General features: G+C 48.0%; 1 protein-coding gene across 1 annotated transcript; it reads right to left on the bottom strand.

Moving 5' to 3' along the window:
• Positions 1 to 411: 411 nt before the first annotated feature.
• On the bottom strand, positions 412 to 9,530 carry LOC102425029 (fumarate hydratase, mitochondrial-like). The gene is made up of 7 exons (XM_006108942.3): positions 9,399 to 9,530; positions 8,347 to 8,523; positions 6,576 to 6,758; positions 6,122 to 6,287; positions 4,219 to 4,422; positions 2,675 to 2,802; positions 412 to 744 (listed from the first exon to the last, which is right to left on the bottom strand). The coding sequence occupies exons 1-7, from the start codon at positions 9,414 to 9,416 to the stop codon at positions 412 to 414; spliced, it is 1,209 nt and encodes a 402-aa protein (XP_006109004.3). The 5' UTR covers positions 9,417 to 9,530.
• Positions 9,531 to 11,905: the final 2,375 nt, after the last annotated feature.

Genomic DNA, 11,905 nt, shown 5'->3' on the forward strand with positions numbered 1-11,905 from the left:
ATAACCCTGTTCCTTCTACTGGTAACTTCCTCTTTTTTAACTCGATTCAGACAAAACCGAAGCGCAGGAGAGCAGGTGGAGAAGGTAGAAAAACGGATTCGCTCCCTTTGCTGGTCGCCAGCGCCACCTGGTGGAGAGGCTCCGACCAGCGCCTAGAACACAGCGCACCTGATCCCACTGAGACGGAAATCAGTTTACTCCTTCTGAATTGACCACGTTTTCAAATACAGTGGGGCCTTGACTTACGAGTTTAATTCGTTCCGAGACCGAGCTCGTTAAGGAGCTCGTTAACTCAAATTACTCTATCAACTCAATGCAAAAAATCGGCCGAGAGACAGCTGGTATCTCAAAAAACTCGTTAGTCGGGACACTCGTAAGTCAAGGCCCCACTGTAAAATGAAGAATAATCGATCAAGTTTTTGAAAGACTGATAACATAGGTCATATCAAGTGTCTTACAACACACTTTCAAATATTCTAGAAGATTCGACTTAAACAATGTCGGAAAGGAAACTGCTGTCTGTAAGCATTTTAAATGGCTTGAGCTCTTTAATTCTGAACTCAAAATGGCCTTCTGCTCCCTTGCCTTACCTATGTGCGGGTTGAGAGCAGTCACCAGCATCAGGGACTCGTTCATCAGCTTGGCGATCCTGTCTTTGTTGGCCTGGATTCCCACCACACAGTTTTCTGTGAAAGACACTGCCGCGTCCCCCAGCAGCCTGGCCGAGTGCAGCACGTTCTTAATCTACGAGAGGGAGAGACTTAGTGAGCCTCGCTATGTTCGTCCAACAACATAGTATTATCTACTGGTTCATCAGAGAACACGGAATTCAATACACAGACAGCACCCCTGCAACTTTTAAGGCACCATCCCCAGGACAATAAATAGGAAAGAAATAAACATTTGAGGGCACAGAAATCTAAAAGAGGAATAAGTAACAAATGCAAATAACTACAATGCAAGCTAGCCTGTGGTATTATGAAGCACGGGTATAAAATGGTAGGGCTCAGAGAAGGGGAATGAATTCCAGTTGCAGGACTGAAGTCCCATTGGGGGGGGAGGCCGCACAGAGTGGGGGGGGGGGGGGGAAGGCTCAACCCTGCGGAGGGAGGAGGGAGCAGAGATGTAGAGGTCAGAGTTCAGCATGTGTGCGAGGAAATCAGGGAAGTCAGGGTGTCCAGCTCTTAACGATCACACGTGTTTTTATGGTTAACGAAACAAATATTCCAGAGTCACTTTCAAATAACCTTTCATACAATATTAAAAACGGTATAAAATCAATTCGTTTGTTTTAGCATTTTCTTTCTTTCTGGTAACATCCCAACACGTATTAGGATACGTATCCACGTCCTAATTTCCTTTGGTCTAAGACCCCAGGGTCGGAAAACTATACTCTCAACAATGGACTCTAGTAGAAGTCACAGAACTTCACGATTCATTCACTTGGCGATAATGAGTATGATAGAGCAAATGTTGATTTTCTCGACTTATTTTCTACTAAAGACAAAAGGGATTTTGTTTAAAAGAAAAACAGAGATGAGCAGACATTACTGCCCGGACCTGTATCTGCCAGGCCCGGGGGTCTACTGTTTGCAACGTGACCTGAAAACAAAGCTATGGGCCTGGGTTCTGCTCTGGGCCGTCTCCTTCCTGTTCCCCTAGAACAGTGGTTCTCAACCTTTCTTTGTGATGGGGTGGGGCCACAACATTAGTAATAAAGAAACAGAATTTCTGGAGGATGAGGCCCAGAAATCAGGATTTTAAACAGATTCCCAGGTGATTCTCATGTGCAGCCAAGGTTGAGAACCACTGCCCTAGAAGGTCCCCGCCACCGGGACCACCAACCTGCCTTGTCCACTGCTCTGTCGCCAGCACCGCAGCGCCTGACACAGGCCAGGACACAATCTACGTAACGTTGTCATTAGTGCATTCTAATCAAATTAAAAGCAGACTTTGCACCAGATTGTAGACACAGCGTTTTACATGAATGAAGGCTCGTAGGACGCCAGCTGTATTATCTGCAGCCGGGGAAAGGAGATGATGCCATCCTGTTCCAGCTTCATAAAGAGGAAGAAGTGTTAGGGGACCGGATGATGTTTGCAAAGCATGTGGAAGAGGTGAGGCCAGTGAGAGGGAGACTGAGAGGCGAAGGAAAGGGAGAGGAAATGCTGAAGAAGCCAGGGCGAAGGTGTTGCAGGAGGAAGAGTCAGGGGGTGTGGGCGAGAGAGCCGTGGAGGGACAGTGACTGCGAGAACAATCAAAAGCAGGAGTGAGTGTGGCGGGAGGGGCCGCGAGGGTCGTCGCTCCTTTAAAAAGACAGAAAGGGAAGAAGGAAGAAGGAAGCAGCAGCGCAAGGAGCTGGGACTGAGCAGGGCTGTTTAAACTGAGGCGGCTTCTGATTTCTGGCCGCTGGTACCTCCCCTGGTGAGGGACACGGAAGAAAACTGTACCCTACCTTCCAGAACTTTTCTATTAAAAAAGCGAACCATCGATTTCCTTAAGCTAAAAGTCACCTCACTGAACATCCAGGATCAACCCTCCAATGGTCATACATACTTGACTTCCAACTGCTGATCAGATCATCGGCTGCCTGCTGTGAGATCTATAAAACCTCATGAAAGAAAAACCAAGACGGTTGGCCCTCGGTCCAAACCCTAATGCACAGCTCACTTACCATCATTGGCTTGAAAACGTTCAATTCAAAGTGTCCGTTGCTGCCCCCGACGGTCACAGCGACGTGATTGCCCATGACCTGGGCGGCCACCATGGTCATGGCTTCGCACTGCGTCGGGTTCACCTTGCCTTCAAGAAAAGCACCGGGGACTCCGATCAGACACACGCACGGCTTCGAGCCCCGTGAAGGTTAGGGTTAGTCAAATAATCAAAACCAGAAGGGAGTCTAACTTCATTAAATGAAGAAAGGCATGTAATACAGCAAGGCCCCACCATCAGTGCCGATTTAAGGAAACCAACCAACCAGAGAAAGGAAGGTGGGTAGCCACACCGAACCATTCAATGGCTAATGAGTAATGAGTTAAACAGAGTGGAATACAGTTCTCTCCATCTGCATGGCTTCCATTCATTCTAGAACGTCTGCAGAGCCAGGCACTGAATACACAATGGTGGGTAAGAAAGGTGCTACCCACCAGCGCAGAACTGGAGGCTGGGGAGAGCGCGCTGGCAATGACAAGAGAGACGGAGCCATGCAGGCTGCCGTGGGAACACGGATACAAGAGGGACTTCACCACACGCAGGGGCTGCTCAGAGGATGGTGACACTCACCTGGAATTTTCCTACTCATCACATGACTCTCCAGAACCCCCCTCCTCTGACAAGGTCAAGTGTGAACACGGATTCCAGACCCCTCTAATGGATATAAAGCAACGCACTGGAAGACTTTGCTGTAACTCAGCATTTCTCCTTTTGAGGCAATCGCCTTGAATTGGCAATCGGCTGAACTCATGTCATTTTTCAACATGAAATACTTTGAAGTCAGACCTCTTCTCATCCTGTACTTGCCGAGAGTTAAAAGAATCTGCAGTCGGGTCTTTCTTGTTCACTCTCAAAAGTCACTTTGTTGGTTTTAGTCCAACTACAGAGGCCTTTACGGATCTGATCCTGTCACCTGACATGGTGCTACCTCAACTTCGTTACCTGCTCCTGGGATCAGCACATACCCTCTACCTTCACCTCGGTGCAGCAGTCAGCTTGCCACCAGCTATTCCTCCAGCCCCAGGTCAACTCACGAGTCACTCCTAAATGTCCCTGCGCACCCAGCTACGGCCACGTGACGGTACTGCCACGCTTCTCCGCTGGTTTCAATGCACATCATGTGCGTCTGTCAAATGACTTCCCCAAAGCAAGAAACGGAAGGAGGCGTTTGGCACATCCCCTTTTCTCCAACCCATGCGGATCCCTCTCCTGCCTGTGCTAAACTCTCCTGGCTTTGGACTGCGGAGGCAGAACTATTACACATTCTCCAGTGTGGGAACCAGTATGCATGCTCCTCACTAAAACGCTTTCCTCCTACACGATGGAGTGAGGCCCCTGGAGTCCTGATCACAGGTGGCCCCAACGACCATCTGAAACAAGGGTGCCGCCCACACCCCCGTCCATCTTTGAGATCCTGGGATCCCGCACCAGAGGGGACAGGCTCTGAGGACGGGGATGCCCGGTTCTGCGAGGACCAGCGCTGACGGTGCCCGGCGGGGCAGGTACCTGGCATGATGCTGCTGCCCGGCTCGTTCTCCGGCAGGATCAGCTCCCCGAGGCCGGAGCGGGGCCCGGAGCCCAGGAACCGGATGTCATTGGCGATCTTCATCAGGCTGCACGCGGTCGTGTTCATGGCGCCACTGAGCTCCACCAGCGCATCGTGGGCCGCCAGGGCTTCGAACTTGTTTGGGGCTGTGACAAAAGGCAGGCCTGGAGGAAGAGGGGGTGACAGCCCACGTGAGTCAGCAGGCGAAAGGGCGTGGTTTCCTAAGGTCAGCAAGTTGAACAGAACATCCAGCATACGAAAACCAGACACAACAGAAAAACTTCACTTCAGAAAAATAAACAAGTGTATCTTAAAACTAAAGTTTTGTCTACATATCTTCAAAAGGTCCTGAAGGAGTGGAATCAACGATTCCAGCACATTTAAAGGATGAAAAAACAAGTACGAGAAACATCATGAAGAGAACTCCACCCGCTGCAAACACGTGTGATGCCTGGCTACTCGAGGGAAGGTGAGAAGGAGGCAAAAGTCACTCTGAGAGCTTCAGTCCACGCTCCTTTCCTAGGACAGTCTTCCTCCACCTCAGGCTGTTCTGTTCTCGTCTCCCACGAGGGCCCACGGAGCCCCAGGGCCCACGAACCCCCGGAGAAACGAGGGAGCCAAAATGAATGGGACCATCTCAGTCGGTCTGTCCTGTGTTCAAAATTTTGAAGATCTACGTATTATAATGCAGTTCTTCTTGGTTAAAAAACAAATTTCGCTACTAAGCCATCATAAGCATTGTCCAATTATCTCTACCCTACTCCTCTGCTAACACCTGCATCTTAATAAGGATTTTCTGGACATGATAACCTGGCTCCAATACTAGTTACCATTATGGAGAGTATAGTGCTCTACTAAGAGAAGACAGATTTCGAAAGGGCCTTAGTTCAGAGGATTTTCACAGCATATGCCACAGGGAAAATCAAGTCTGTCCATCTGTACAACATATTTATCATTCAAATGAATCTCTCAACCAACAGTTGATTCTGCCTGTTTTCAAAATAAGTATCTGAAACACCTTTCAAGAGTAACAAAGCTGGCACTGGCGGATTTTCACTGCGTGGAGGAGTGACGTCACCAAGAGGGACAGGCTGGCCATGACTGCTCTCCCTCACCGGAATAGAACAACTAACTGTTCAAGCACAAGACACCCTGGCGGATCCTAGGACGAGGGTGAGGCTGACGCACCCCTGCACCAGAGAGCAGACTGCATTAGGGGTGAGAGAAGTGGCTACACGGTGATCTCCCATGAGCCTCTGGTTCCTGCAGCAGGAGGACACCTAGCCCCCCACCCCCCACCCCGCGCCCCAGCATTGTAGGTCACTTTGCTGGAGCCTCTACTCTGACCTCCCACCATGGGACTGCAGGGGATTCTGCAGGGCTCAGCCACCGGAAATCTGACCGTGACGAAGGAGGGGGAAGGAGCTGGTGACAACCTTGCTCTGCGGAACCAAAGAAGGGGCGCACTCCGACAGGGAACTAGGGGAGCGCAGAGGTTCCCGAATGCAGTGCTGCCAGCCCCAGTCTGGTCTGCCCACGCCCAGGCAAGGAGCGATGTCACAGCCTCCCCCCCCCCCCCCTCAACCTCCCTACCCTCCTCCCACTGGGAGGAGTATCTTCCAGGCCATCGGACCAGAAAGGCTGGTGACAACTACTGGAGGCCGTGCGGCCCAGGGCACTGAAGCCGAGAGGTGGCCGAGATGGCCCGGCTAAGCACCCGGAGCAGAGCCAGAGGCCTGTTTGGTCAGGAAACCTGGAGTGTGGGCTGGCTTGAATGAAGACAACAGAGAGAGACTTCACTGGCCTTAGAACACCCCGTACAGACACAGGCCAGCAGAAGGACAGGAAGTCACATCTCCCAACCTGTGAGCGCGGCCACCTTCGCGGCCACCTTCTCGGCAAAGCCAATTCTCGTGTTCAGCCCGGTTCCCACGGCGGTGCCCCCGGCCGCGAGCTCGTAGATCCGGGGCATGGCAGCCTTTATCCTCGTCATCGCGTATTTCAGCTGCTGAACGTAACCACTGAACTCCTGGAAAGAGAAGGACGTACGGTGAGAATATAGAATTTCCTAATGACGTAAAAGTTACTCTAACTGCACGAAATAGAACTGGGGGAAAAAGGGGACACGTAATACTTTCAACAATAAAGATCTTTTTTAAAAAAGATCTTTAAAAACCACTGCTGACTGGTGAATGCAGAACAACCTGTCACTGAACTGTTACACACCTGGCCTTTGAGGCCAGTGTCACTTGGTGAGGAATTGCTGGCCATGGGCCCCGCCCCCCAACGTGAATCGAATCTAAGCGCACCCCTCTACCTGCCCAAGAGTGAGCGGGACCGCGTCCTGGGTGTGGGTCCGCCCGATTTTGATGATCTGGGCGAAGTCTTTGGACTTGGCCTCGAGCGCATCGTGCAGCTTCTGCAGCCCCGGCAGCAGCACCTCGTGGACCTCCACGGCGGCGGCGATGTGCATGGCCGTGGGGAAGGTGTCGTTGGAGCTCTGCGGGAGGTTTTCCAAAGACAGGCCAGCTGTTAGAGCAGAGGCAACACCACCGAACTGGAATAAAAACCTCCCTAAATGACTACTCGAAACTCGGAAAGGTTTAGTGCTCAATGCCAAGTCTAAGGCCGCTGAGGGTCAAAGGAGCAGCAGCCTGCTTCCCTGCAGGGACTGTGCCAATCCCACCTGCCATGGGTACCTCACCCATCAGCACACCTGCCCGCCGACGAAGGTCAGCACGGGACAGAGGCGTACCGTTCACAGTGACGTGAGGATGGCGATGATACCTGACAGCTACACGGTGCGTACAGTCTCTCATAAACATTTCTGCATCAGTGAAACCTCAGGAGAATTCTGAGCTAGGGCACCACTTTCATAATAGGAAAGCCATCGCCCTCGCCAGTCTGGCTCAGTGGATAAAGCATCGGCCCACGGACGGAAGGGTCCTGGGTTCGATTCCACTCAAGGGCACGTGCCTCAGTTGCAGGCTCAATCCCTGGCCCCAGTTGGGGTGCACGTGGGAGGCAACCAATAGATGTGTCTCTCTCACATCGATGTTTCTCTGTCTCTCCCTCTCTCTTCCACTCTCTCTAAAAATCAATGGGAAAATATCCTCGGGTGAGGATTAACCAAATAACAAAATAGGAAAGCCAAGCTGTCTAAGAAATCATGTGACTTGCCAAAATATTTAGGACTGCAGCACTGGGAACTGACCCTCTGACAGCGTTCTCAACCTTCTGGCCCTTTAAATACAGTTCCTCATGTTGTGGTGACCCCCAACCATAAAATTATTTTCGTTGCTACTTCATCACTGTCATGTTGCTACTGTGATGAATCGTCATGTAAATAGCTGATATGCAGGATGGTCTTAGGCGACCCTTGTGAAAGGGTCATTCAACCGCCAAAGGGGTTGCGACCCACAGGTTGAGAACCGCTGGTCTAGGAGTTCCTTGGGAGAATGGGTGCTTGTGGGGCTGGGGCAGGGAAAATACAGGACAAACCAGGAGCATCTCTTAGTGCGAGAAAGTAAATCAGCGGGTGTTTTAAAGGACCAAGTGCCTGCCCACTACTGTGGAAAGCGACAGAGGACATGCGGCCGTGAGGTGGAGAAGACGAAGGGGATAGGATGAATCCCGCAGACAAAAAGGACATCGGCCGAAAACTAGAGCAACCCTAATGCAGCCTGCAGAGAGCAATGTTTATCTTTGAGAGTGGTAAGTGTAGCAGATGCTTAAAATTAAGGGGAGCTGGGGAGAGGGTATACAGAAACTCTTTGAAGGACCTTTGCAATGTTTATAAGTTTAAATTATTTCAAAATAAAGAGTGTAAAATATAAACCAAAATAATAAAAACATACATATATCCTAAATCCAGCTGTCCTAAGTAATTTTCCCCCTGAAAGTGATTTTATGAAGTTTAAGACATTAGACCCGAGATTCCTGAAAGACAAGAACATCTCAGAAGTCCTTTCCATTGGAGAATGTAAGCAGATGAACCTCCTTGTCCAAAAGCCAGCGCCTGCTGATCGGACGGATCTCAGGCGCCCTGTTCCGTTTCCAACACAGAGAAGCCGCGCGGAAATGCTGACCTGGCTCTTGTTGACGTGGTCGTTGGGGTGCACGGGCTTCTTGCTGCCCAGCTCGCCTCCCAGCATCTCGATGGCTCTGTTGCTAATGACCTCGTTCACATTCATGTTCGTCTGGGTCCCGGACCCCGTCTGCCACACCACCAGGGGGAAGTGGTCGTTCAGCTTCCCTTCGGCTACCTGCAGATCAGAGGTGACAGAAGGGATTGCTTACAGTAAGAACCTTAAACAATTGGTTCACTTTAAAACTTTTTTTCCGAGTTTTTATAAAAATAATAGGAGACCAGGATAGAAAATGTTGAGAACTAAGAACCGTATGTTAGCCATCATAGTTCCAGCCCTCACAAATAATGACTACTGGCATTGGCATCTCCTTCCAGGTTCCACTCCAAGCCACGGGAGTATGTATGTATATATATAAAAAAAAACACATGTTTTCTGTTCATTTTTTCTAAACAAAATTAGGATCACAAAATACATATACTTTGTTACCTTTCCTCCCACTGCTTCTTATATGGTAGGGTTGTTCTATGATATTCTTTAAAAAATTTTCTACAGCATCACCATATAACTTATTTAAGCAGCTGTTATGGTTGGATACTTTCTAATTTGTTATTGTAAGTGGTACTGCAATGAACAACATTATGTATAGTTTTTAAACTGTTATCTTTGCTTCCTTCAGATTATATTATTAGAGGGTTAGTGAAATTACTTTCTCCATACAGATTATCAAATAACAACAAGTTTTTAAATGAACTGTGTATATATAAAATAAGAAATAAAATATATAAACAGTGTCTCTTCAAAGTTTCCTTTAAACTATATAAATTAAAGGAAAAGTCAAGAGAATCAAAAATGAAGGGATACAATCACGCACAAATTTCGCCACCATAGATTAAGCACCAAATTAATGTCCTCACCAAGGGATAATGCTGCCACCCTGCCCTGAGATGCATTCACTCAGACATTCACAGTGCCCCGCCCGCCCGCCAGAGCTTGTCGTCCAGGGGGTGACACGGCTCGGTGCCGCTAGGAAACCACACATCACCTCCTACCTCGTCTGCGGCCTTCATGATTGCACTAGCAATCTTTGGATCGAGACCATAATCCTGGTTTACTTCAGCAGCGGCTCGCTTCAAGATGCCAAAAGCTTTAATAACTGGGATCTAAAATTAATCAGAAAAATATCTCAGATTTGTGACTTTAGTGTGAAAATTTAAGATTATTATTTTATGCAGGTGCAAGAGTTGTACATAAAAACACACATATTCACACACATACACTGTACCATTCATCCTAATCTTCATAATACATTATAACATATAAGTGCTTTATTTCATACTAGAGGCCCGGTGCACGAATACGTGCACTGGTGGGCCTGGCTTGCGGGGATTGGGCCGAAACCGGCTCTCCAACATCCCCCGAGGGGTCCAGGATTGCAAGAGGGCACAGGCCAGGCCAAGGGACCCCACTGGTGCACGATCAGGGCCAGAGAGGGACTGAGGTAGGGCTCTAGGGCGTGTCCGGCCCCTCTCTCCCAGTCCCGATCAGCTGGACCCCAGCAGCAAGCTAACCTACAGGTCAGAGTGTCTGCCCCCGGGTGGTCAGTACACATCATAGCAACCGGTCAAACGGTCGGACACTTAGCATATCAGGCTTTAATTATATAGGATATGAAAAAAACAAATGGTGCTCAATCATATCACCAGCAATCACCATGATTTTCCCTTGCTGGATCCCAATCTACCTTATCATTTTCCCTTTCCTCCTCTTAAAAGAAAAGAAAGGGCAAATAAAATAAAGATAGCAAAATGGTACTGGGAAAACTGGACAGCCACATGCAAAAGATTACACCATACACAAAAATGAACTCAACATGGATTCAGATTTGAGTGTAAAACCTGAGACCATAAAAGTTCTCAATGAAAACACCTCCAAAAGCAAAGGCAACAAGAAGCAAAAATAAACAAGTGGAAATATATCAAACTAAAAAGCTTCCTCATGGGAAAAGTAAATCATGGACAAAATAAAAAGACAAACCACCGAATGGAAAGAAATACTTGCAAATCACCTATCTAATAAGGGGTTAATATCTAAAATATACAAAGAAGTCCTACAACTCACAATCCTCAGGGAAATAAGTGGAAAAACAACAATAAAAAAGTAAGGAATAAGGCACATTAAACCTAGGCCAAGGAGAATAAACCAAGAGACAAACAGAAAAGGAAACAGAAACAGAATATACTTATTTTGAATCTTAAGAAAATAAAGTAAAACATTAGAAGTGTTTTAGTCAAATGGAATGGAGACAAATGGCACATAGGATTAGAAACTTAAAAGCTGAAAACAAAGGGGAGTTTAAATTTCTACAGGTGTTTGGTGGGTTAAACCATTGCCAAAGTCGGAAGGGAATGCCAATCAACTCTGGCCATCTGACTGGGGTGATGACCCCGTGTTTGTGGACTCACACCATGGAGGAAGGGTCAGCACAGAGGAGCTGCTGCTGCTATTAAAATAAAACAGTGAAATGTGTCACTGCAGAGAGGAGAGAAGGCTCTCATTATCCTTAATGTACTCCCATTAGAAGGTCATCATTTTAAATTGTTTTCCTTCGGACCTCAGGGACAAAGGGTCAGGTTTAATCATACTGCTCAGCTCAAGTGCACACAGTCTGCTTCATAGTTAATAAAGTTCAGGAAAATGATCCAGATGAGGGTAAATGTGAAAAAATGGATACCCCAGCGCCCATCGTTCTCGGCCGCGTAATCCAAACAGCTGGCCTGCCCCTGCAGCAGCAGCAGCAGCTGAAATCAAGTCCTGCACCTCCAACCCCCACGCCTCGCTGGCTAAAGCCAGCAAATCAAAACATGAGCCCTGCTTACTCCTATCAATACAGGTTAGGACCGACCTCCTTAATGCCAGGGGTTGAACTCTAAGACTGGCCTCTTTCATCCCAAGAGCTGACTATCTGAGAATGTTTTAGGATCAGTGCCTGCCCCGTGTCACCCACACATGTCATCTGAGCCTGTGTCTGTCTCCCTCACCAAGCTGACTCCAGTGGCAATAGCAAAGATTTTCTTCCAGAAGATTCAGCTGCCTATTGTCAAGTTGTAGGAACCTGTCAAGATCCAGTCTTGAAGGCTTAGGAATGAGCTAACCTATGGAAGCTAAAAGTACTGTGAAATAAAAGTATGTTTAAAGATAACTGTTAAGCATTATCTCATTGGGCGAACCTTGGTTACTTCTAAGCTGCTAGACCATCCTGCACTCTGCAGTGACTATTGCTCACACCAGTTGGTCTCAGTCGGATATGTGATATATGTAATCAATTCTTTCCACTTTAACATTTCTGAAATCGAGGTGCACCTCACAATCGATGACACGTCCCAACTTTAACTGACAGCCCTTTTTTGTGGTACATGTCGGCGCATCTTCTAACTGATGTCATCTTAGCTTTAATGAAACACGACAGAAAGTGTTCTAATCATTAAATCATTCATGTGGCACTGAACACATACATATATATTATCCATTAGATGTCAGACATGGTAAAAAATAGTTT

Source organism: Myotis lucifugus, unplaced genomic scaffold, assembly GCF_000147115.1.
Source record: "Myotis lucifugus unplaced genomic scaffold, Myoluc2.0 scaffold_4486, whole genome shotgun sequence".
Lineage (NCBI taxonomy): Eukaryota > Metazoa > Chordata > Mammalia > Chiroptera > Vespertilionidae > Myotis > Myotis lucifugus.

What these genes read in the sequence shown, in the direction of transcription:
- LOC102425029 (XM_006108942.3), bottom strand. An exon ending in TCCCGCTCACTCTTGGGCAG is followed by an intron (nt 6,288 to 6,575) that starts GTAGAGGGGTGC and finishes TTCTCTTTCCAG; the next exon opens with GAGTTCAGTGGTTACGTTCA. An exon ending in ACGTTTTCAAGCCAATGATG is followed by an intron (nt 745 to 2,674) that starts GTAAGTGAGCTG and finishes TCCCTCTCGTAG; the next exon opens with ATTAAGAACGTGCTGCACTC.